The sequence below is a fragment of the Colius striatus genome, chromosome 1, assembly GCF_028858725.1.
Source record: "Colius striatus isolate bColStr4 chromosome 1, bColStr4.1.hap1, whole genome shotgun sequence".
Lineage (NCBI taxonomy): Eukaryota > Metazoa > Chordata > Aves > Coliiformes > Coliidae > Colius > Colius striatus.
Window position 1 is genome coordinate 178,196,808 of NC_084759.1, and position 24,831 is coordinate 178,221,638.

Here is a 24,831-nt window from a genome sequence, read left to right on the forward strand (position 1 = left end):
AGGAAGTTATGATGGAAAAATAAGGACAATGTCATTAAATCTCTGAGGAAATATTCATGGGAAAATGTTCCATATTGATATTTAAAAGTGCAGAGATTAAGAAAATTCTCAGGAAATAAAAAGAGATATGAAGGTGGTATGAAGGCAGGATCAAATGCATAGATCATCTAGACCAGGATCCAAGAGCCCTGTGAAAGCCATCAACAAAGTCTCTGTTAAAACACAAAAAGGTGACATTTTTTTTTGACCATACAGGTTCATATCCCTCCTGTGGAGTAGATACTGGCTTTTTTGCAAACTAGACAGATAGCCCAACACAGGAAAACCAAAGCATGAGTAGCAAACATGGAAAATAGCTGTGTTTAGAAATTGATTCCAGGAGGTGATGTAAAGAAAAGAGATGTGTCATATCCCAGAAGAGCAACAGCTACCAATTGCCTGATGTTATATCCATATAGGTAAATAGAGTGTGTCTAGGACCATTCATTCTCTGGTATTGATACCAATGGGTCCTAGTCACACTATTAAATAGGTTCTTCTCCAAAGTACGAGAATTCACTGCATTCAAAGTATCTGTAAGAATAGTCACAGACCCAATGTAACTCCTGAATTCTGGGTGTTGCTTAAAAAATATCACTAATGTTTCTGAGACAAAACTATACCTGAGACTCTTCTCAGGAACTTTTAATGTACTAGAATTGATACAATCTTAGAGACTAACTTTCCTACCCTTGGACAATTTGGACATTACTTTGTTCAGTGGAAATGTTAGTATTTCATAGCTGTTTTGTGTTATTTTTCTTATACAGAGTCTGGGTATTCAGATTGAAGATTTTACTTCACTGATGATGTAGCACATTGCCTGAAACCTTTTGTGAAAGTAGTTCTTTATAACTTAGATAAATACAGGATTAAGTAACATCTGTGTGTGTGTGTAAGGAGAAAAACAAATACGCAGCAGACAATAGACTCACTGTGTCTAAATAATTGTCTAAAGAACTTGTGCTGACTGCTAGATGTCTAAATCAATCTTTAGATTTGTCCCAAAATGATTTAGGGTTCCATTACCTTTCAATCAAGGTGATATATTTACTCTTGCATTTAAGAATCTTAAGTATTTTTATAAAATTCCATCACGAGGTTTTAGAGGTTTTTAAAAACTTTCCCCTGCCTGCCTCTGAGAATGATCTGTTTCAATTACAGCTTATTAATAGAGAAAAGTTAAAGGAAATATTTTTTAGTTTTTATCCAGTTAGCAAAAGATCAAATCCATTCAAACCTAGTATCACACCCTTCTAGTGATTTTCAGTTGTGACTAGTGATTTCACAAGTCAAGCATTCTATTTCAGAGGTTTTAAAAGGAAAGGGACCTGATTTTTCAAAAAGCATTGAAAAGTCAACTCCCGAAAACAGGCTCCTTCATGCTTAGTAGCCAGTTATTAAGAACTCGATGTCAGATTTGAAATTGTGTCATAATTGTGTTTAACAAAGTGTAGAAGTAGAACAGAAAGTCTTATTTTTGTTGAACTTGTGTTCTGGTTTTGGCTGGGATAGACTTAATTATCTTCACAATAGCCTGTTTCAGGCTATGTTTTAGATATGTGATCAAAACCAGGTAACACAGGGGTGTTTTAGCTATTGCTAAGTACATGTTGCACAGCATCAGGGCTTTTTCTGCTTCTCATCCTACCCCACCAGTGAGTAGGTTGTAGTGGGCAAGAACGTGGGAGGTGACACAGTCAGGACAGCTGACTCCAGTTGACCAAAGGGACGTTCCATACCATTTAAAGTCATGCTCAACATATGAAGCTATGGGAAGAAGGAGGAAGAGAGGGGACAGTTGGAGTGATGGTGTTTATCTTACCAAGTATCTGTTACACATGAAATAGTGAATTAATTCCTTGTTTTCTTTTGCTTACACACACAGCTTTTGCTTTATCTATTAAACTGTTTCTAACTCAACCCACAAGTTTTCTCACTTTTACTCTTCCATTTCTCTCCTTTATCCCACCAGAGGGGAGGGAGCTAGTAGCTGTGCGGTACTTAGTTGCAAGCTGGGGTTAAACCATGACAACTTGCTAAATTCTACTTTGTTTAGCATGGATTAAAAAAACCCTTCACTTCCTTACATGATTAATTTTGGATTCGGTTGCTAAGATCTAGAACAAACTTCTTTTTTTTTTTCTGTGAACAGCTAAGAAACAAGAAAAGAACATACTATTCCATTTGCTCACATAAAAATACTAATTTCAAGAGCTGGCAACAGCAATGGAATCTGTTAATGAAAAGCTAAGAGTAATCCACAAACAAGCTGAAAGAAAATACAAGTTGCCTGAACTGAGGATTTTTAAACTCATCTATAGAATTATATCATTCTGATGTTTTCCTTGTGTAAAATGTAATCAACAGAATTCTACATAATCTAGGTGATATATGTGAGCTAAAGTAAACTACATTTTCCTTTTTTTAAATCTTAATGTCCTTGTCTCCAACTGTGGACAATCTATCAAGAAAAAATTCAGCACTTGGGAAACGTGAAACTACATAAAGGGAAGTTCAAGATCAACCTGTGTAATAAAATTCAAGCAGAAGTAGGAGACAATTTTGACTTAATTTTGACTTATCTGAGACTTTTGCTAGCAATCTGCTCTGCAAAATACTAAATCATATTTAAAAAAAAAATCTCAAGGCTTAGATTCATAGAATTTAGCTGAGGCAACCAAACACTCTATTAGAGTTACTGAAAAGACACTAGAACCTTCAGAGTGACTGAACCCACATAGCTCCTGAAACATGCTCTGAAGAGGCCTGTCTTAACTTGGTATTCCTTCTTCATGCTGTAACCCAAAAAGTCCTTTTAAATACTAGATTCCATTGTAAGCACTGAGATCTTTTCTGCTGGTAGGGCAGAACCATCTCCAAAGGAAAATTATTCTTATTTTTTGAGAGGGAAACTCATACTGTCAGAGTGTGCTAGTCTGCTGTTTACTTAATACTTTATGTCAGCAAACACCTGATATGGTTTATTTAAAAAAGGACAAAGAAAAATATGGGAGATTATAAATTCATTTTATCTCAACTGTTCTCCAAACTTCAGACACAGAAGATATCTTTTTAGTATTATAACAATGGTGTTAGAAGATAAGAACCTTGAGACAGATGGTTTTCATGAAAAAGTACTTGAAAGGTCATGGTATGGCTTTGTCCTTTACCCTCTGTCACTCTAGATCTCAGGCAGGAGGAAATAACCTATTGATAATTGTTGAAATAATGTCTAAAACTTTAAAGTCTAAAAGTGGAGGTTTCCTATTTAGTCATAATTTTTAATATATTTGTGAGTTTATCTCAAGCTTCATCTTGCTTCTATTTTTAGATATAATTGTTCTTTCCCTTTGGAGACTTAACAATCTCCTTTTCACTGAAAATAAAGCCTTAAGAATCAGCTCACCTCACTACCAGGCATTAGGTAATGCTATTATAGATTGTGCCAGGTATTTGGAAATTTATTTCTTATTATGGATATTCTTTCAAAAGGTTTGTATCTTATATTGGTCATAAGTTAAAAGATTCTGTAGTTGAGAGCTATGTGGTAAAGGACATTTCAGTTCTCCTCTAGCACTTTGTTCCTCACACTTTTATGTATTTCTCTGCATATTATTTCTATGTACAATATCCAGTCATCTCTTTGTAGAAGGTTATCCAGTTGGTGCCACCTCTTCCTCCTTGAGCCTGAACATTGCTATTTTGTAGGTGAATATACTAGCCATTCAGCCATTATGTTGAAGATAGTCACCTTCAACACCTTTCTCTCAGGACATGTTTTAACGTGAAGAACACCTCTGAGACCAGGATATGGTCCCAGGCAATGGATTACAGTAAGCAGCCCTCCCTGGAACTGTTGTAGACCCACAGAAGGTTACAGGTCTGTTTTCAGTTTTACCTATGTCAGCTTAAGCACAATGACTAGGTAACACCCTTCATAGACTGGCCTTGTTTTGACTTTGGTATTCCAGAGCACCTTTTAGGGAGTCTGGATGGCATAGATGATGGAGTCTATTTCAGGTACCAAGCATTCTAAACATTATCATTATGATAATAAACATTAACACTGATATCAGTCTTAATAGATATCTCTCACAATGTTTGATGATGGTAATGTTTTTTCCTCCTTAGAGTAAGAGAACTTAAGGGAAAAAAAACCCAGATTTTACTAGATATTTTGGACAAACACTGCAGGTCAAGTATCTCTCAGACAGAAGCAACCAACAAAGAAATTACTGCTCCCAACTTAACACAGGGGGTAGCACAAGTAAATAGAAGTTAAGGTTAAACTTTCAGCCTTTACTCACCGGTTTGCTATTTACAAACTGATACTTTTCAGACATTGCTGTTGCAGTCAGTATTAAACATTGTATAGAAAATGAGAACATTCAGTTATGTTAGAAAGAATGTAAGATAAGTAAGAAATTCAAGCTTTCATGCCTCAGCACATAACACTAACATTAACTGCCTGGAGCTGGGAAATAATTACCCTTGTGGCAGGTTATTCCAAGCTCTTCATTATAGGAAACATAACTTACCCACCCCTGTAACTGGACAAACGATCTACTTATCTGAACTCTTAAGATATTTCACATCAGATTCAGAAACCATTTACTCCTAGTGATGGAAGAAAGAGGCGAATAAAGGAAATGTATCTTTTTAATTACAGGCTCATCAAAAGCAGGTTAAAAAGTTAAGTATTATAGCCTCATCTTAGATCCTGAGGCATCAGAGCCCTACATAAAACTCAGAACCATTTTTGTGAATAACTCTTTTCATCAAATGGATAAAACTATAGCAAGTGCTAAAAAAAAAAAAATGCTTATATGTTTAATTTATTAATTGAAATGTGTACAAGAAAAAAATATGTGGGTGGTACATTTTAGCTCCCAAAGGATGAAAAATTCAATTTTGACATTTAATAGAAGGATATGAGAAAAGGTTAGATGTTAAAGAAAATGCTGAGACACTTGGAGTGGGATGAGAAATATAGTACATGATATGGTGGGTTAATATAGTTCCAACAAGTTAACACATTTTTTCAAATTAAAGTGTTTGTCACTGTATGATCAGAATAACCTGATATTCAGATATAGTCATTGCATTTCTAAAATATTCTACAGCTTCAGATTTTTAGTTACTAAATCATTCAAAGGTGAGCCACTCATCCAATAATGCTCTTAATAAATTCCAATCAAGAAGATATTTGGATGGTGACATAGTTTGAGTATTGGCAATATTTTCTGTGTAATGTTCTGCTTAAAAGCCTCTTGAGGTGCAGTTTCATAAGCCGGCCTCTGGCTTATCCTTTATTTCACAAACTAAAAACAAAACAAATAAGCTGACAGCATACAGAGTCACAACAGATAATGCTAAAACTACAATAGGCCGAACATTTATTATTATTAAAAAACTCTGGAAAACACTAGATAAAATTATGTTTGTAGTTGTGGCACCAGATTTAATAATCTGAGCACTTACATCACACAAAGGAATTACTGAAAGAAGTACAGACACACAGATGAGGATTTCAGTTCTGCTATCTCTGAGGTTCCTGGTCTATTCCATAAGCCACTTCCATGGGGTTTTCTTGCAGCCTTTCTCCTCTAGTTTTCTTTAAGAACTTTATTTTTGCCAAATTTCAGTAGGATGGTTAGAAAGTGCTACTACACGCTATTTACACAAATCCAGACTCTTCAGGTGAAATTGGTTATTTATGGAAGAAGGATGTTTTCTACACTATTTGCCATTAGTATACCCTCATTACATTTTTTACAAGCCTACACTGTCACAGAAAACCTTAAGTCTGAAAAGACTCATCTTTCCTTATCAGCATACAATGGTGGAGGGCTACGCTCTCTACTTGGGATTTTGGTTTTCACAAATCTTTTTCTTTCATTTAGCTTTGTATTTTATATCACAAATGGTATATTTGTGCATCAATTATGCAAAACAACGAATGACAGTGAATGACAGTCTTGCCAATAAGAAGGTAGACTGTGATCTAATAAATCCTGCTTTTTTTCCAAACCTATTATGAATATCTTATATGACTTTGGACAAGGTGCTTAACAGACCATGATAAGGCAAACAAACCATGTAGGTACTTGGAGGAAGAAAGTAATATCTTTCTTAATCATAATAATAATAATAGAAAAATACTCCAAAGTGAGAGGATTACTCCACGTTATAGTAAAATATCAGAGGATCACCAAAGTTCCACAAGATCATGCAGGTTTCTCAGATGCTACACTCTTGAGCAAAATGGTTACAAAATGATGCCTCTGTTTCACTTGAAATATGCAGTACATATTCAGAGCTCTTCCTGAATTCAGTATAGTAAATAAACCTAAAGATCATAAAAATATTTGTGAAGTTTAAAATTTTGCATAGCAAGAGTTGATATCTGTCATTACTTGGCTTTACCCTGTTACTTTGAGTTTCCTATGTTTTTGATGAAATCTTTGATGTCTGGTAAGTATGTTATTTCATTAGTCTTAACAATTGAGGAGCCAAGCAGTGTAAAATGTTAACCAAAGTGCAATCTATTGTATTGGCTTTACGTTCTTTTTCTTGGATATTTCTGTACTAAATTATCCATTTTGTAATAACTCCAGTCCTGAACAGCTAGTGCTTTCTGCATGCCATGACAGATTGTTAGTCTTCACGTCTTATCATCTAGGTATGTTATCTTAAAGGATGAATAGATGAAAGAGAAGAAACCAAACACATTCTCTGCTATGGTGTTTCTTTGTCATAGGTAATCCTGAATGCATTAAATGCTCATTCATTCCTTGCAGTAGCTTTCTACATTCTCAATTGGCATTTTGGTTTTCTGTATGAGGCAGTGATGCTTAGACGTTGCTGAGGTACATAGCTTTGTTCTGTCACTCTCTCAGAAGGAGTTTCTCATGTCTGTTAAGAGTACAAATTCCTGATCAGTTTGCAACACTTCTCCTTTCTCTACAAGTGCAGTCTGACATCCACTCAAGATAATTCTATGTCTTGGGCCATAGGAAAGTTATTTGTGTGACTCCTCATACATTAAAAAAATCAAGTCTTAACATATTTTGTCATATTTTAATTTCTTCACATTCTGCCTCTCACTTGTGCTCATTCTTATTTAACTTCCATGAAACCAACTGAGAGCATTGCAGATGTGAGCCAGCACTAAAACACCATAAGGCATGTGATTGAAGAGGAAGATGCCGACTTAAAAAGCTAATCATGATTGCTTGAGTCCGTGAGAATTTTACCACTGATTTCATAACTGTCAGAACAGGCTTCTGATTATGTGTTTCACATCTGAAGGTTGAATATATAACTACCTCAATAAAATAATGACACCTTTAAATATGTGGTCATTGGTTGTTACCACTGCTTAGTCTATTCTGCTTTGGCAACATGGGTTTCCTTTTCATGCTGTGGATACTAAATGATCTGTTACATTATCTTACTCAAATACTTATGATTTCATCGAGCTATTTACATTCACCAAGCTATGTGATGATGTAAAATGTCATGCACATTAATCTGATGCCAATATAAATCAAAATAGCATCTTTTACAGGAATGAAGTTTCTCAGATGCTTATTACAAGAAAGTGGTACATTAGGTTACTGTAATATTGTTAGACTTGTGTATAATAAATCTTCTAAGTCTAAATCAAGTAGATATTGACACCACCAAGTTTACCAATCACAGAACACAAAATCAGAGAAGGTGTTAAATAGCTGATGTGGATCTCAAGGTCTAGTTAATCCATCCTCCTGTCTCAAAGTGCAAACAGTCCTGATAAAAACAAATTGAAAACCTTGCAATGAAAAATAATCGATTCCAATGATTTATTACTTTAAAAATTCAAATGTTGCTTTCTCCATATCTAACTTGAAAGTCTTATTGTTGCATTGTAAGTCTGTTAGTTCTTCTCCTGTACATCATAGACTTGGAGAACAAATGATTGTCTTCAACTTTGCAGCAACCTTTCACGATTTTGAAGACTGTACCTCAGACTTTCCATACTATATGATAAATTCAAGTTCTTTCAACATTTCTCATAGGTATTATTTTTCTATCATCTCTTCATTTTTATTATTTCTTTCTGAAGACTCCAGTTGTCCCTCATTTTTTTGATGAATCTAGTGCCTAGATACTGTAGATGAATGAAGAAGGAATACTGTTTCCTGTGGTTACAGTCTGTTCTGCTGTTTACAAAGCACATTATTTTCCTTCTTCAGAAGAGCATATTGTTGATTCATGCTCAACTGAAATCCAGTATAATCTTCAAATTTTCTTTTAACTTAATCCAGCATGTGTATGGGTAATTAATCCACCAAATTCTCTGTTCATCATTACCGAATTTCAATCATTCCAGTGTAACACCATTCTCCAAAACAATGGCAATCTTTACAACCATTGTAACATCTTCAAACTTAATAGACCTATTCTCTATTCTCCATTCCATCTTTCCATCATACATATCCTATATATCCGTACAAATGAATAAATATTTCTTAACATATGTATGCCAATATTCATGAATAAATATCCCTTGAGTTATGCAACATTTAAATACTTGGGATATTTAAACTTTCATAGCTTGTATAAAGTTATGTGATAAAGAGTACATCACACAAGACAAAGGAGCCCAGAGGAGCAACGTCAGCTAGGGGAAGCCAAATAATGTCATAACTTAGCTCCTATGTGGCTATTACAGTAGTCAGCAAACTTAAAATTTATCCTTACATCCATGAAGAAGCACAGAAGCATCAAGGTGTGGGGAAGATTCTCAATAATCTAGTCAAAGGCATGAGTCCCTGCACCAGCTGTGCAGGCAATAGCCAACATAGAAGTCAGTGGAGAAGCTCTCTGGGTTGCCCTGTTCCATAGACTGACAACATTGCCCAAAGGTATGGGGTTTGCTGTGAGGTCACTTTGGGAAGGAATAAGTATGGAAAAATAGAGACAAAAGTGTATGAAAGGAAACAATCACACATCAATAGGTGCTGGCCTGTAAATGCCTTAGCCCAATGAGCGCAGTCTGTCTGATCTTCTCATAAAAATCCATTTCTAGAGATTTTCCTGAGTGCAGAGCTTGCTGGATTCTGTGTGGAGGGAGTCTTAGTGTCAGTAGCCAGGACAGAGCAGGGATGTGAGGGTCATAGGCCTATGGTGTATGGGGTGTGAGAAAGGTGCACCATCAGTGAATGGCACTGGCCAGCACCAAATCAGACCAACTGGTAAGTGTGGGATATGGCCTGGAGGATGGGGTGAGGGTGTCCCTAGAGGAGAGAACCCAGATGATTTTGGCTGACAGAAGCATCATCGACTCCCAGCCATCTGCCAAGACTGCGGTTTGATTGGGAGACTCATTTGTGTGCATGTGTGAAGATCCAGATCAAGCTACTGGACAGACTTGGATGGAATGGGTGTCTAAGTCCAGTTACTGCAGGAATCCTGTCTGAGGGCTTCTTTGTCCAGGTGCCAACAAATGAGGAGATTAGGATTCTGTGTACTAGGCAAAATAGATGTGTGATGTTTGATGATGGAGGCATCCCATTCTGTATATATTTGTGTATATTTCCCACTTGTTTTCATCCTGATCAGCCAGTGAGAGGAACAGGATGAGGTCACTGATGTCAGCAGTGTTTATGTGAGTACTGAATGGGTTTGTCTATGTTGATGTGTGTAGCCAGTCACACATGTATGGACATAACATTGTGTGTGTGCGTGCATGTGTCCAGGGGAAATGCACGCTTGGCTTTGCTGCTAGAAGAATCTAGGGACATGGAGCTGCAGCTGCCTCGCCTCTATTGAGCTGCAAGATTCTAGAATGCCCTAAGAGCTTGCAGGTAGCCCTTGACTCTACTTCATCTGTAATTTTATTCTGACCTATTTCTGTATCCTTCTTCTCCAGTGGGAAATAACGTCTCCAGTTATAGGGAACTTCAAAGGATCTTTTTAGAAATGTAGCTAACAGAGATACATTTGGCTGCATCTTTAGACAACATGAATAGAAAATATAATTAAGATAATAACAGAGGAACAAATGTTTGGGTTTTTTTCTTTTCTGTAAATTTCTGGCACTGGTTTTGCAGGACACATCTCAGTGAATCAGAACAGCCAACAAAATTTTCCAGCTTGTCAATATATTTAAGAACTTTGGCCCAGCTGATACTCAAGAGGAGAAGGAGGAGGAGGGAGGGACTGAACTAATGGAAAGAAAGAAAATTAAGATCTTAAAAACCTAGACAAATAAAGCTGATGTGATCTGGGTTTGTTCTTCTTCTTTTTCTGCTTCTCTTTGTCTTTTTATGGATGTATGTTTGTATGTTTGTCCCCAAACTTAATTACTATTGCAGTAAATTTCTTAAACTCATTTCAATTTTCTTAATTCTTAGAACCAAAAAGGATTGCAAATCACTTTATGCCAATAACTGTGAATTTACTGCAATTAACAAACTGTGTAAGTTTTCATTTAATTCAGAGACCTACGGAATGGCTTTTTGGAACAAGGAAAGTTCATGGCACAACTTGACAGCAACATGTTCATGGAGCCTACAGAGCAGGAGCATTTAAGAAGTTTAGACAATAATTGAGAGTTTTCATGGTGATTGAACCTATTGTCTAGCAGATATACAGACATCTTCAAAGAGTAACAGACATTTTCATCTTTTCTAAAGTTCTGATAATTGCATGATTTGAACTCAAATGTCTTTTGTGTGAGTTGTTAAATTTTTCAACTACTATCCCATCTGAAGTAAAATTCACTAAATATGAAAGTAAGGTGGCTCATATTAATCTGTAGCTGAAAATGTGTCTTTTTCAAGTTATTCTCACTTCTAATGTGTGTAGAAGCTTTACTGGATATTCAGAGTGAATTTATAACATTAATTATATATTTACAGTAGTAATTGTATAGTATTTATAATCTAATTATATAGTTTCAAAGAAACATGGCAATCAATACTAACAATAACTTACTATACTTGAGAAATGGATGAAACATTGCCTTCAGATATTGCAACACAACTTGTAATTTTGGCTGAATATCTATTTCAGCAAGATATACAAGAAATGTTTGTATAAACCATTTCTGAAAGAGAAATTAAAAGTAATATAAATAATAAGGGCACGTAAAAAGAAAAAAATCTCATTAGCTTTTTGAAAAAAAAAGGTGACATATATGATTAACTTCTTCACTACAGAAGCACTGATTCTTCAGTGTTAGAAATGACAGGCCAATCCAAAGCATATTGCATTTGGGATTTTTTTCATATGCAATCAATTATGATACTAATGGTTGCATTCAGTTACTAGAGAAGCAAGGTGAATATAAAACATCAAAATATTTTATTGAAGGTTTTAATAATTTCTTATCCAAAGAAGAACAGGTACAGACATAATAAGTCAAGCATGTTACTGCTCCCAGAAGAACTGAACATTCAAACCTTCTACAGCAGATTATTTCAAACCAATGCACTATCATGTTAGAACTTGAAAAACCACCAAACAACAAAACAAAAAAAACCAAAATCAGCCCTTTACACTTAAGGTGCTATTTTAACATGAAGATGTTACATGTACCTGCTGATATTGTATCATATATCATGTATATGATGATATATCCTTATATTAAAGCACACTTGGCAAAGCTCTACGAGTGATGGTATAACCTTTTCAAATCTTCCTGGTTAAATTTCACACTCCAGCATTTTTCTACCTGAACATTTAGCTCACTCTTGCTCTCTCTGGAGTGGTTTGCGCTCTGGAGGTAGCATTGGTTGTAACTTTTGCCAGCGGTGTGGAGGCCAGAGGATATGAGTAGCTCGAGCATGTAGAAGTCCAAGAGAAACCTGTAACCAAAATATAAATCAGAGAAGTTATTAAATATTGTAAATAAAAAAAAATGTGATAACTACAAAGCACATGATTTGTTAGAGCAGTGAGATATGATCTTATAATTTATTGTTGGTTTACTTCAATAATATTACTTCAATAATGTGTTACATCAATAAATCAAAATAAAAATCTACATTGGTATTGCTTACAAAGGAATCACTTAAAGGTGGCATAGTTTAGAATCTGAATTGCTTAGAAAAGTTAAGAAAATTATAAATAAGGCTCTTCTCATGTTATGAAATGGCTAGACTAATAATAACTGAAAACAAAACAGTCACATTTTCAGGCTGAGATAACAACACAGGCCTTCAATGTCCATACTTAACATTGATATTTGACATGGAGCTAATCCCACTTAATCTGTAAAGTCCACAGCAGAGATTTCTACATCTTAAACTATTTGTTTAGACTTCTGGAGACAACAATGAATAATAAGCTTCCTACCAACTATAAAGAATCCAGTGCCAATAGAAATACTACAAATAGGACACAAACACATCTAGAAACACTGGAATACCTCTATACATGAAAAGATGAAATAATTCAGTCTCCTAAAGAGTCAATAGGGTCAGAAGTCTTTAGTATTACGAATGTCTTGTGGTTTAAACCCCGTCAGCACCACACAGCTACTCACTCACTCACTCCTCTCACTGTCTCCCATGGGAGGGGAAAGAAAATGGGAAAAGAAAAAAAACCCCTCATATATTGAGATAAGAACAATGCAATAACTAAAATATAATAAAATAATATCAATATAAATAAAATATAATAATTATTATTGTTGCAATGAAAATGAATATAGCAAAAAGAAAGAAATAAAACCCAAGAAAAAACAAGCAATGCATAGTGCAACTGCTCACCAACCCCTGACCCATAACTGAGCAGCAGTCCATGTCTCCCAGTCAACTCTCCGCAGTTTATATACTGGCTATAACATTCTATGAAATGGAGTATCCCTTTGGCTAGTTCCTGTCAGCTGTCCTGGCCATGCCTCTTTGCAGCTTCTCATGCACCTCCAGCCTACTCTCTGGCAGAGGAGAGTGAGAAGGAGAAAACACCTTGGCGCTGTCAAGCACTGCTCAGCAATAACCACAACGTTCTTCTGTTACCAACATTCTTTTCAACATAAAACCAAAATATAGTCCTGCACCAGATACTAGGAAGAAAATTTATCTCTAATGAAATTAGGACAGAATTGAATGGGTAAAGAATGCATAGGCTTTATTTTCCTATTATGTCATAATGTGTCGTAAGAATGAGGAAACATCAGATCACATTATCTTAAAGAATTTTTAAAGACAATAAAAAGGAAATGCTTTGTTTAGAGTGTGCATGATTACATCATACTTGCATACATTACATAGGATATTGAAGAGGCCAGAAAAGAATAACAAATTGATACAGAAATTAATAGAAACAGAGTCCATCATAAATAATTGAACATAAGAAAAGAAACAGTGTAGTCTCTATACTCTACATTAGGATACACCTAGGGAAAAATTCTATACTCATTTTTTCTTGTGCTTTAAAGACCAAGCATTGGCTGTTGTCAGAACCAGGAGTTAAATGGATTTCAGATTTGAATCCATATATTCTTGCTTAAATTTACCCATAAACTCAGTTCTTCAGTTCCATTCCATTTCTCAACACAAAAAAGAGGTGATTTCAGTAAGCAGGTAATACAGCATTTCATGCAAATAGACATCAAATAGGCCCCTAGGAATAACTTCCACTAATTTTCTTGATTTAATTTCATAGGATTAATGTATATTCACCAGTCTCTCTCAACTACATTATCAAATCAGTGAAGCTAAATTGGTCTATATCTAATTCCATATTTTGTAGCTTGATGAAGCAGGTGCTGAATTACTTGAATATAATTTGGTTAGTTAATAACCCACAATATCTAAAAGAATCTGAAGTAGATCACCAAAATTGTAGTCTAGCATCACATTTCACTTGGTTTATCCGTTGCAGGAATCACTCGTTTCCCAGATCCATTGCTTTTTTCCTACATTTAAGCAAAGGACAGGCTGCTGAGTGACAACTCTTTTTTGATTAGTTTTATCTGCATTTTTTTCAGTCCTGACATCCTTCTATGCAGTTTGTTGGATATTTATGGAACTCATAATATCCTTTATCTTAATTATCCCATAAAGTGGTCTGCAAATGTAATATTACCATGGGGATTTGTTCACAGAGTATACAGCATGACAGCACACACATTACAGGCTAGTGTCAAAACATAAACCCACAGCAAACTCCACCACTGCATCTAAAATGTGACAGCATTAGCGCAGAGAAAAATGTTAAAATACTCTTCTCATACACAAATAACAAATCATTTTCAAAGTTCTGTGTTTTTCTCAGTGCATTGCTTGTTTCTGATGTCAGAAGGACATCTGAATGCAGACTGAGAATATAATAAATGAATAAAATCTTGTTTGAAGCTAAGCTGGGAATAATTTTGCCCAGAGGATTACTTCTGCTGACCATTATCTGACTTGAAACTAATAAAGAAATATCTTTCCTATAAACCTGATTTACAGGACAATATGACTAGTGTTAAAAAGGAAAAACGGGTATGGTTGGCTGATGGAAGTCCTTACTGAACAACAAATGACACTGATGCTATAGGGTTTCTTTTATAATAACTTCAAGGCTCACTTTAGAAGCACCTTGATGTTTGACTTCTGTGAACTACCTTAATAACTTTTGTCTTTGCCTATTATTATTCTGTATTTATCACCTCAGCTATGAATTTCATTGAGGAAGAACAGAATTGTTCACAGAGAATAACTTGCCCTTGTTAATGGGTTTACCCTCATGAAGGTTAGATATTGACAAAGCATGAACTGGGAGGCTACACGTTCTGTTGCAACAGTAAAATATTGAAATAATCTATTAAAAAAGAGATTAATCAGTTATCTTACAGATATTATTGACTCTCTTAAGAAAATGGTTATTCCCTTGAAGCAGTCTTATCTATAAGAAAAAACAGTACTTTACAGACAAAAATTCTTTGAGAAGCATACTTCACTTAGCGGACATGAGTAAGAGATGCCAGCAATCCGAATAGTTGATTTTTATTTCTCCATTATGATCTATTTATTAGTCTTGCTATGGAAACAATAGACATTACATTGAACTCAATTTGTATTATTCTCTCAAACCTGAGCTGTTTAGGTATTACTTCTATGTTTTAAAGCAATCTTTGAATATTTAATTGAACAACTGACAAGTCATTCTATTAACACAGCAATTTTATCTGCAAAATAAGTTTTGAATGAATAATACTGTTTTGACACTGTTACTGTGATAAAAGCATATTTCCTCAGAGTCTGCTCATTGTTAGTATGTTACTCGTATGGAGACAGATTTGTTTTGGCTCTGCATTAGGGAAAGATAAGCTCAAGCTTGATAGTGCCATCTGCAGTGGTGTTTTGCTTGTTCTGTCCTAACAGGTTGGGATAAATGCACCTTCATTAGTACAGACACTTATACTATCATCACTTCCCTTGGTTCCAGAATGCATCATTTTAAAATACTGATTTACAGACTGTACTCTCCGCCTCCTCTCATCTGTTTTTCATTTGACACCTTCACAGCCTCTTAGAGTGATACCTTTTCTAATCCCAAATCACAACAGGAAAAGCAGCATTCAGACTATGCAAGAATCTTATATAGAAATAGCATGCAGTGGAACACTCCAAAATTCTCATGGAAATCCAGGTCTCAAGTTTGGATTTCAAGAAAAGGAGTCCAGATGAGGGTACCCTAACAAGGGTATTCTCAGCTTTTTAAGGATATGTGAAGTCTACTCAACCTGCTAAATTCAGGCACTGCTGCTTCTAGTTGTGAGTTCACTTTGTGTTAGGAGTATTCCCAACAATATTTATTTTTGCTTGTTTTTTTTCCTTGAACCTTTGGTAATTTTTGTCAAACTTAAACAGTTGATATTTCAAATTCTGTAACAACATTAAAACAAGGCAGTAGAGAACCACTGAATATAACCTGAGATACTGCAATGCAGGACCAAAAGACTCAGGCCTTCACGACTTTTTCTAAAGTTAGACTTCCTAAGTAGCCTGTTTGCTAATCATAAGTAATAATAAGACAAAAAGACTAAAAAAAAAACCCAAGAATGTTAGTCCAGTTGTTATTGTAATCATGCAAGGCAGCATTGCCATTGCTAGTAACAAACTGTAGACATTGTACTAGCTTCACAAGACCTGAAGATTAATTTTTCAGGCTTTGCCTGAACTTTCCTTGGCTGCCTGGAGCTTTGGTTTATCTTGCAACAATTTTTCTAATGATCAAGTGGCATTGAGTTTATTACAGTTTTGCTTATATCACTTATATTTGTTTATTTTTGCATAATATTGTATTATAAACAAAGCTTTTGCATATCCATTAAAAAGTAATTATTCTGTATGGAATTAAACATTTATGACTTTAACGTAAGGTGGTTTATAGAACTACAGGCATAGGATAACAAAGATAAGTGTACAAAAAAAACCTAGCAATGGTTATTAAAAGTTAAGAACAAGGAAAAAAATCATGCTAGAAAAGGTACTGATAAACCCCTGTTGAAAGTGAGTAAGAAAGAAGAAACCATTAACATTACAGCCTTCCTAGTGAAGAATTCAGGATGCAACTCATTTAACTACCCTTTTCCTTTTTTTCTAAGGAGGATGAGTTCTGCCAAATGCAGGATCTAAAGGATGAGCATAAACACTGAGAAAAAGGTAGATACTTGAAAGTATTTGTGGAATATTTTTAAACTTCATTTTAATGAGTCTTATTGTGCATTAATTTGATAATTTGGAGTGTGAGTGGTACTATCATTGCAACCAGCATAATCATATGAGCAGTCTAACTAAAATACTGTAAAAAGTTATAATTTTAATGTAGCTATGAATTGATGTCTTCTCATGTAAAGTCAGTTCACGTTTTTGCTCACCACAAAATTTTGGCTGCAATGTTATGGTACTGCTAGTTTTCTAATTAAGACTGCATAAACTCTTGTTAAATGATGCAAAGCAGAGAAACTTTACCTTTCTTTTCCTCATTTGATATTTTTTCTCATAATTTTCTGAACAAAAATGGAGATTTTTATGAAAATATATGAACATATCATAGAATCATAGAATGGTAGGGTTGGAAGGGACCCCTAGAGATCATCTAGTCCAAACCCCTGCATAAGCAGGTCCACCTAGATCAGGTTGCATAGGAACATGTCCAGGTGGATCTTGAAGCTCTCCAAGGAAGGAGAATCCACAACCCCTCTGGGCAGCCTGTGCCACTGCTCCATCACTCTCATAGTAAAATAGATTTTTCTTATATTTAAATGGAACTTTTTGTGTTCCAGCTTCATCCCATTACCCCTTGTCCTGTTGCTAGATACATGAGAAAAAAGGGATGTCCCAACCTCCTGACACACTTTACATATTTGTAAATATTAATAAGATTCCCCTTCAGTCGTCTCTTTTCTAGACTAAACAGCCCCAGTTCCTGCAGCCTTTCCTTGTATGAAAGATGCTCCAGTCCCCTGATCGTCTTGGTGACCCTGTGCTGGACTCTCTCCAGCACTTCCCTGTCCCTCTTGAGCTGAGGAGCCCAGAACTGGACACAGGACTCCAGATGAGGCCTCACCAGGGCAGAGTAGAGAGAGAGAAGAACTTCTCTTGACCTGCTGGCCACACTCTTCCTCATGCATCCCAGGATACCATTGGCCTTCTTGGCCATGAGGGCACATTGCTGGCTCATGGTTAGTTTATTATCAATCAGGACTCCCAGGCCTCTCTCCACAGAGTTACTCTCCAGCAGGTCGACCCGCAGCCTGTACTGGTGCATGGGGTTGTTCCTTCCTAGATGCAGGACTCTGCACTTGCCTTTGTTGAACCTCATGAGGTTCCTCTCTGCCCAACTCTCAAGTCAGAATCAGACAGTCCTCTCAATTTAGTGCCACCAGGGAACTTGCTGAGGGCAAACTCTGCCCCCTCAACCAGGTCGTTGATGAAGATGTTGAAGACGACTGGCCCCAGAACTGATCCCTGTGGAACTCCACTGGCCACAGGCCTCAAATTCCATTTTGTGCCATTGGTCACCACCCTCTGGACTCTGTCATTCAGCCAGCTCTCAATCCACCTCACTGTCCACTCATCCAATACACACTGCCTGAGCTTTCTGATGAGAATGTTATGGGAGAGAGTGTCAAAAACCTTGCTGAAGTCAAGGTAGATGACATTCTCTGCTCTCCCCTCAGCTAGCCAGCTGGTTATGCACTCATAAAAGTCTATCAGGTTGGTCAAACAGGATTTCCCCTTGGTGAAGCCATGTTAACTCCCCCAATAACCACTTTTTCCTTCATATGTTTAGTGATGACATCCCTTTCCAGGGATGGAGGTGAGGCTGACCGGCCTGTAGTTTCCTAGGTCAAATATATTTTCAATATTTTTTCATATAAAAAAAACCAACAAAAAAATAGCCATAACAAAAAACTGGAAAAAAATATTAAATAGACTATTTATTATTTCCTTACAATGTGTTTTAATGTAGGTGGATTGCAATTGAAATGTAACTGTTATTTCAATACATGAAATACAGATGAAACCTTTTAATCTTTGTAATATGATTATTACAGGACCTTCTGTCACAAAGTATACAATAGCACAAGGAATCTGGGAATATCTAGATCAGTCACAGAAGATAATAATCAGGGAAGGTAATAAGAAGATAATAATAAAGCACAGTGATAATCCTTAACACTGGATGAACACAACAATCCTCTCTGAAGGTGTATTTGAATAGGTACTTGAATACAAACTTCTGAAGAAGAAATACTAAAAAAATACTATCTGAAAGATTATCATGTTTCATTATGTTTAAGCATAGAAAATTTAAAATATTAATTTGATTTTTGTATTCTAGTCTCTTTAATATACATTTGAATTGTGCAAATCCTTGAAAATACCACTGGGAGAGAACAATAATAGCCACCTAACAAAGTAGAAACAGAGATAAATTACAAGTGTCACAGATTATAACCTATGTACTTGAAAAATTTCATCAACAGCCAGAAAATCACAATTTTAAGGACATATATCAGCCTCTGGTTTGAAGAGTCACTTTTGCTTTATTCTCCAAAACCAAGTTGTTTTCTAGCAATATTGCACAGTTCTTCCAAATGCCATGGCAAATGATAAAAATGCAAACACAAAAAAACTAAATTCCTCTCAAAATGAAAAGAGAGAAAATAATACAAACAATTCCAGCATTTCAAATTATGATTTGTATTCTCTGAAGGAACATGTCCTCATTATATTTCTTTTGTTCATATGCAGGTTAGTAAAGAAGCTTTGTAGAGAGGCTTTCTATACAAGTTATCTTCAGCACTATGGAACTTCAGCTGTATTCAAAACCTTCTTCTCAAATTTCCTATTTCATAACACAGTCATTGGGGGTGGGGTAGAGTACTTCTGTAGCAACAGAGGTCTGTTCAGACTATATTTTGCTGGCTGGATACTTACTACTCTCAATAGAGATTCTGAAAGGTACCTATATACATTTGGTGAAAAATCCTTTAATATGGAGAAATCCTGGTTGATTCATAGATGGCATCATTTAAGCAGATGTATAGGTTTAATGATCTTTTCTAGATCTAGGAGTTTATAGCCCTGCTACCTATAGCATATTAGCCAATTAGCTGTATTTTGACTATAATGAAATTCTGGAAGATTGGGAATGCCAAATTTGCACAGAGGTTGAAAATGATAAAATGACTAGGCTAATGAGAAAGGAGAGAAAAAGGTTTTAGGCAACTATGTTTCTTTTATAATACTAACAAAAACATATAGCATGGAATAGGTATCTGTGTCAAATTAGATTGCTTATCTTTAAAAAAAAGTTGTTGCACTGTTTTTTGATATTAGATTATAGGTGTAAAATGCTCTCACAAAGAATGGTCCCAGTAAATTAGTCTTAAAAAAAATCCATACACTAATATAAAGTAAACACGATTGCTATTACGTTTCATTTTCTGTACATGGTTGAGCTTTGAAATAACTACTATTAAGTGCAGTAGCAGGAAAAGGCTCAATAAAAACAAAATCCTGTGGACTACAGTAAAATCCCAGAGAAACCATTTTCTCTAGTAGAAGTACTTGAGATAATGAACAATGGCAGAAGAAATATCCTTGACCTCCTTCCTTTATGGATGTAAGAAAACCACAACAATGTGAATCAATTGATTATTTTGTAAATAAAACAACACCACAACAGATGTTCTGTAATTTATATCAGTTCGCTGAAGGTTGGCATAACAAGATGCTATCTGTCTCATGAATATGAAAAAAAGTGATAGATCCCTTTCAACTACATAGAAAAATGCTAGTGTCTTCATCATTCTTTCCTCTTGTAACTTAACAAATCAGACATAATGGAGCCATACAGATCTAGTAACAAAGAAAAGAATGCAACCCATTAACTTCATTAGTAAGTGTTCTGTTATGGTTCCATTAGTTTGATAGCTGAAGAAGCAGCTTCAGTTACAGATAAAACATCCCATGCATGTTCTCTTTCATAGAGCTACTGTAAAACAGTAAAGGTCCTTATTAAAGTTATCAAATTCAGAACTGTTCATTTAGATAGAAAATACATTACAAAAAATCTGAAAATATATACATCAATCATATTATTTTAAGAAAGTTTTAAAACAGACACTCAAAAGTGATGCACATATGCTACAGATATATGCACAGACACAATCCCAAAATGATATGGAGAGAAATGTATTTTGAATGCAATGGATGATTCCCAGAAAGAGTAAAATTCGCATGTTAGGACAGACTAGCTGTCTGAAATTAGTATAACAATCGTGACTGCTCTACTGCAACACAATTTTGCAATTTAAGCTATTCATATCAGAAGAGGTGAGCACAGTCACTGCATTGTAATAAAAACTGAGGTTATTGATTGAAATGAAAAATTGTAATGTACTAAATATCAGAATAACTGGGTTGCATTGTCATTTGTTCTGTCACATCTACATGCCTATGTTAAACCTAAAGTTAAAAAAGGTAAGGGAAGGAAATGGTCACTGAAAATACAACATATTTCACATATGAGATATTTCCACAGTTGCAAGTGCAGACAGACAGGAGCTAACATTGAACTATAATTAATAAAAGTAGTGCAGATTTAAAATAATTCAATAGATTGTATTTTCTATTCAGTTAATGAAGAAATCAACTGTCAATGCCATTGGCTAAATTAAACAGAATCTATCTCAATGCGTTTTCTTGGAATTGTCAAGGATATAGCATATAAAGGAGACACTACAGCTAATTAAATTCTCTCTTTCCAAGTTAATTCTGTTTTCTAAAGACATCTTTTTAAAAGAGGTTAGCATATAACCCAGCATTATTACTTCTTTATCTTCAGTAAGTATAACATTCTTAGAGATTATTCTTTCTTGGTTATGATTAACAGAACTATTATGCTAACTAGGACTACAAAAAGACTTACAAAAAAAATATAGATTCATATTAATAAAAATGGTGAAAAAAAATTGCTTAGTGCACAGTAGGATGTGTTTTGCATGCTGCATCTACATAAATATAATTTAACATTTAAAACATTTTTAGTATTTCACTGGGTGATATACAAAATTCCTAGACTAAATAGGATTGTTACTAAGTCATATAACTCAAAAGAGGAACAAAATGTACTAATAGCTTTCATGAAAGAGCCACACATTAAAAAGCAGTACTTTATCTACAATTCAATATTTGAAGAATTGATATATCAAGTAGCAGGAAACAATTATCAAACATATCTATTATCTTCACCGAAAAAGAATTAGTTTTATCCCAAATCTATGCACAATTATTATTCAGGAAAACAGAACACCTTCAGTGTGAATTCCTGTTTAGCAACATTGTGTTTCGGTGCCAATAGAGATAGAAGAATGTCAGGCTTAGTGACATTCTTCAACTTATTACACTGACACTGGTTATGTGCACTGTCTTTCTTGATTGAATACTTAGGACTCTATGTAGAAATGCTGTACATTCCAAATTAATCAGTTTTATTTTGTTGTGTGCATTAATCTAGAGTTTCATGCTAAAGCCTTGAAAAATGCAGTGATACATTGCAACGAGTACATGGGAAGAAGCCATAGATCTCTCCATCATAGTCGTCCTCTCACTGTGCCACACCTCCACAGACCTGGTGCAACCCCATGGACTGCTGCTCAAGCAGATGGAGCCCTACATAGGCTGCTCCATCTACCAGGAGAGCCAGACAGAGGCACTGCTCTGTCTGTGTAGATTTACTGTGATGCTTTGTGCGATACAGGAGAGAGCCCTAGCATATTTCTGCTCTGCTTCCACTGCACGCTCGCAGATAAAGCAGGCCTTAATGATGAGTGATAAGTATTGAAAAGCTAAGCAAACAAGCTAAGATGACAGATCAAATCCCACCAAATTTCCAGAAGTATGACTGTGCTGGGGATCATATTCATGTGAGTTGGAAATGATGTCATTTCACATTCAGAATAAATAAAAATAAAGAATCCTACTCTCAGAAGGAAACAGTAGGCTTCAATTTCTAGATATGAAAGAAACCACATACCAATTACCTCTCGCATATAATTTATGTTCTTCATACTCTTTCCAAAAGCTCAGAAAAGCATCTGATCTCACAGGTGAAAAATAAGACCTGTTTACAAACCCAGAGAAGTACTAACACAAAAGGATGTCATGGAGAAGATTCTGTCCCATTGTTGCCTTGTCTGCTCTGTTAAGTGCAGCTCCAGCCTGAATGACTCCATCGGTGAGCAGCGTGATGGGACAGCATTGGGAGTAGCAGACTCCAGCTACTTGGGGAAGTTCATTACCTTAAACTTTACTTGGCAGATACCTGTCAGACAGTCAAGATCACATTACAGTAATAATCAAATGCCAAGGTAAGAATAAAAAAAGACAAAGTAAAGGAGGACAGCAGTAGCCAGTAAAGCTAATTCAAGGGAATATGTGAGAAAATACGCCAATTAAAACAAAATAGTACAACATTTTATGATACTACAACTATTACTGGTCAAAGTAAACCTTTTTTAAAGGTAGAAGAACTGTTCAGAAAATTTCAGTAACAATAACCAAACAGATCTGTTAGCTTACTCACAGCTCCATTTTTTATCTCACATTTCAACAATTTTAGTCTGATATAAATGAACTTGTTGCAATGCTGTTAATAAAATAATTTCTATTTTCTCTTATCTTAAAAAGATGACTGTTCAATAGATTGTTCTACCTAGCTAAATATTTCAAAATAATCCCACTGTGAGTCTTGCCTATATTTTTTTCTAAAATGGCATACAGAAATACTTTGACTTATAGAAAACATGCTGTTGGCAATATGAGCTACAAAAAGCAACAGGGAGTAAATATTCAATAAGCAGCTAGGGTATCAAAATGTCATTAAATAGCTGCATGATACATTATTAAAATAATAAAAGATTTTTTTAATAGAGGTCTTTGAGTAGGATGGCTAGAGCTCATCTAAAGTAGCAAATTTCATCAAGATAATTGTGTATATATAATCTCACCAAATTGATTTGCCAGAAAAAAACCTCACATAAATACTTTAAATACTGTCCTGTTTCATCTGGGACAGAGTTAATTTTCTTCCCAGTAGCTGGTACAGTGCTCTATTTTGGATTTAGTATGAAAACAACGTTGATAACACATATGTTTTAGTTGTTGCTAAGTAGTGCTTTTCCTAAATGAAGGATTTTTCAGCTTCCCCTGCTCTGCCATGTAGCTATAATATTAGCTATGAATTTAAGAATGCTTAAATGCTTCCTCTCTTGTATTTTTGTTAAAACTATGGAGAAGGGATTAAATGTACTAAACTTTGCTTTTACTTTACCTGGAAAAAACTTTCTCCAAAACACTGTTTTTTCCCAAGTTGATCCTACAATTATTTAGCATTCTGTGCTTCTATGATACTGCAACATGTCAAAACACAAGGCTTCTTGGTATAAATCAAATTGTATAGCTACTCTTTCCCTTAATAACAGAAATTATCATTAACTAATTGACACTATATACTTATGAAAATAATTTCCACGCCCATGGTAATTAATTCTCCTTATATTCACTTTCTTTTTTCTTTAGTTCATCCCTGATTAGTTTAAGATAATGGCATAATAGGTTTTGCTGAAGTAAAAAGCTTCACAAAAGATTCGTATCCTTAATCAAATACTGTTGCAGTTCTTCTATACAACCCTGAATATACAAGGACTGTGCATTGCACATGTGAGGTTATTTCATTCTCCTTGGAGAACTCCACTAGTGAGGAGGCACGTGTGCCTATAGAGAGGCAATTTTATAGAGAAGTGACATGATATACCAATTCATGAGGCCTGGCCTGCACACCTGCCAGCCCAGGTAGACTGATCCACAGGAGGGACAGGGGACCAGCAATGAGGGAGATGCAGCTATTAAAACTAGGAAGGACAGGACCAGCCCACATACGAGCTTCCTGACCATTACATCAGAGGTCCTTTTAATGGGCCTAAATGGAGATACCTTCTGTTATTTGAGATATCCTAGGAAACCTCTACTGGTCACTGTGCTTCCTCATTCAGAAAGGCACAGGCTTCTAAAGGCATACAAATGTCCTAGAATAACTAGGACACAGGGAAAAAATGTTTGTAAACAGGTAGCACTCCCATTACCATCTTCAAGACCTTTCTTACTCTCCTTGGCATATACTATTTTTTTTTTCTTTTTTCCCCTTGCTCCCTAGCACTCTTTAATGTATCCTTACGTATCAATACTATAAACCAAATAAGTGAGCAATAGGCTGCATCCTTTCAAAATG

The 24,831-nt window shown here is 35.4% G+C and overlaps 1 protein-coding gene across 3 annotated transcripts in view; it reads right to left on the reverse strand.

The window, feature by feature from the left end:
* Positions 1–1,742: 1,742 nt before the first annotated feature.
* The window catches only part of IMMP2L (inner mitochondrial membrane peptidase subunit 2), a 472,646-nt gene continuing 449,557 nt past the window's right edge, over positions 1,743–24,831 (reverse strand). Inside the window, exons 6-7 of one of the 3 annotated variants that reach the window (XM_061988619.1) lie at positions 11,765–11,897; positions 1,743–1,809 (exon numbers count right to left, since the gene is read on the reverse strand). In XM_061988619.1, coding sequence (XP_061844603.1) covers positions 11,778–11,897 — 120 coding nt within the window. In that variant the 3' untranslated portion in view covers positions 1,743–1,809; positions 11,765–11,777. Of the gene's footprint in view, positions 1,810–11,371; positions 11,898–24,831 lie in introns of those variants that run through there. The other 2 variants (XM_061988627.1, XM_061988612.1) reach the window with 2 other exon arrangements.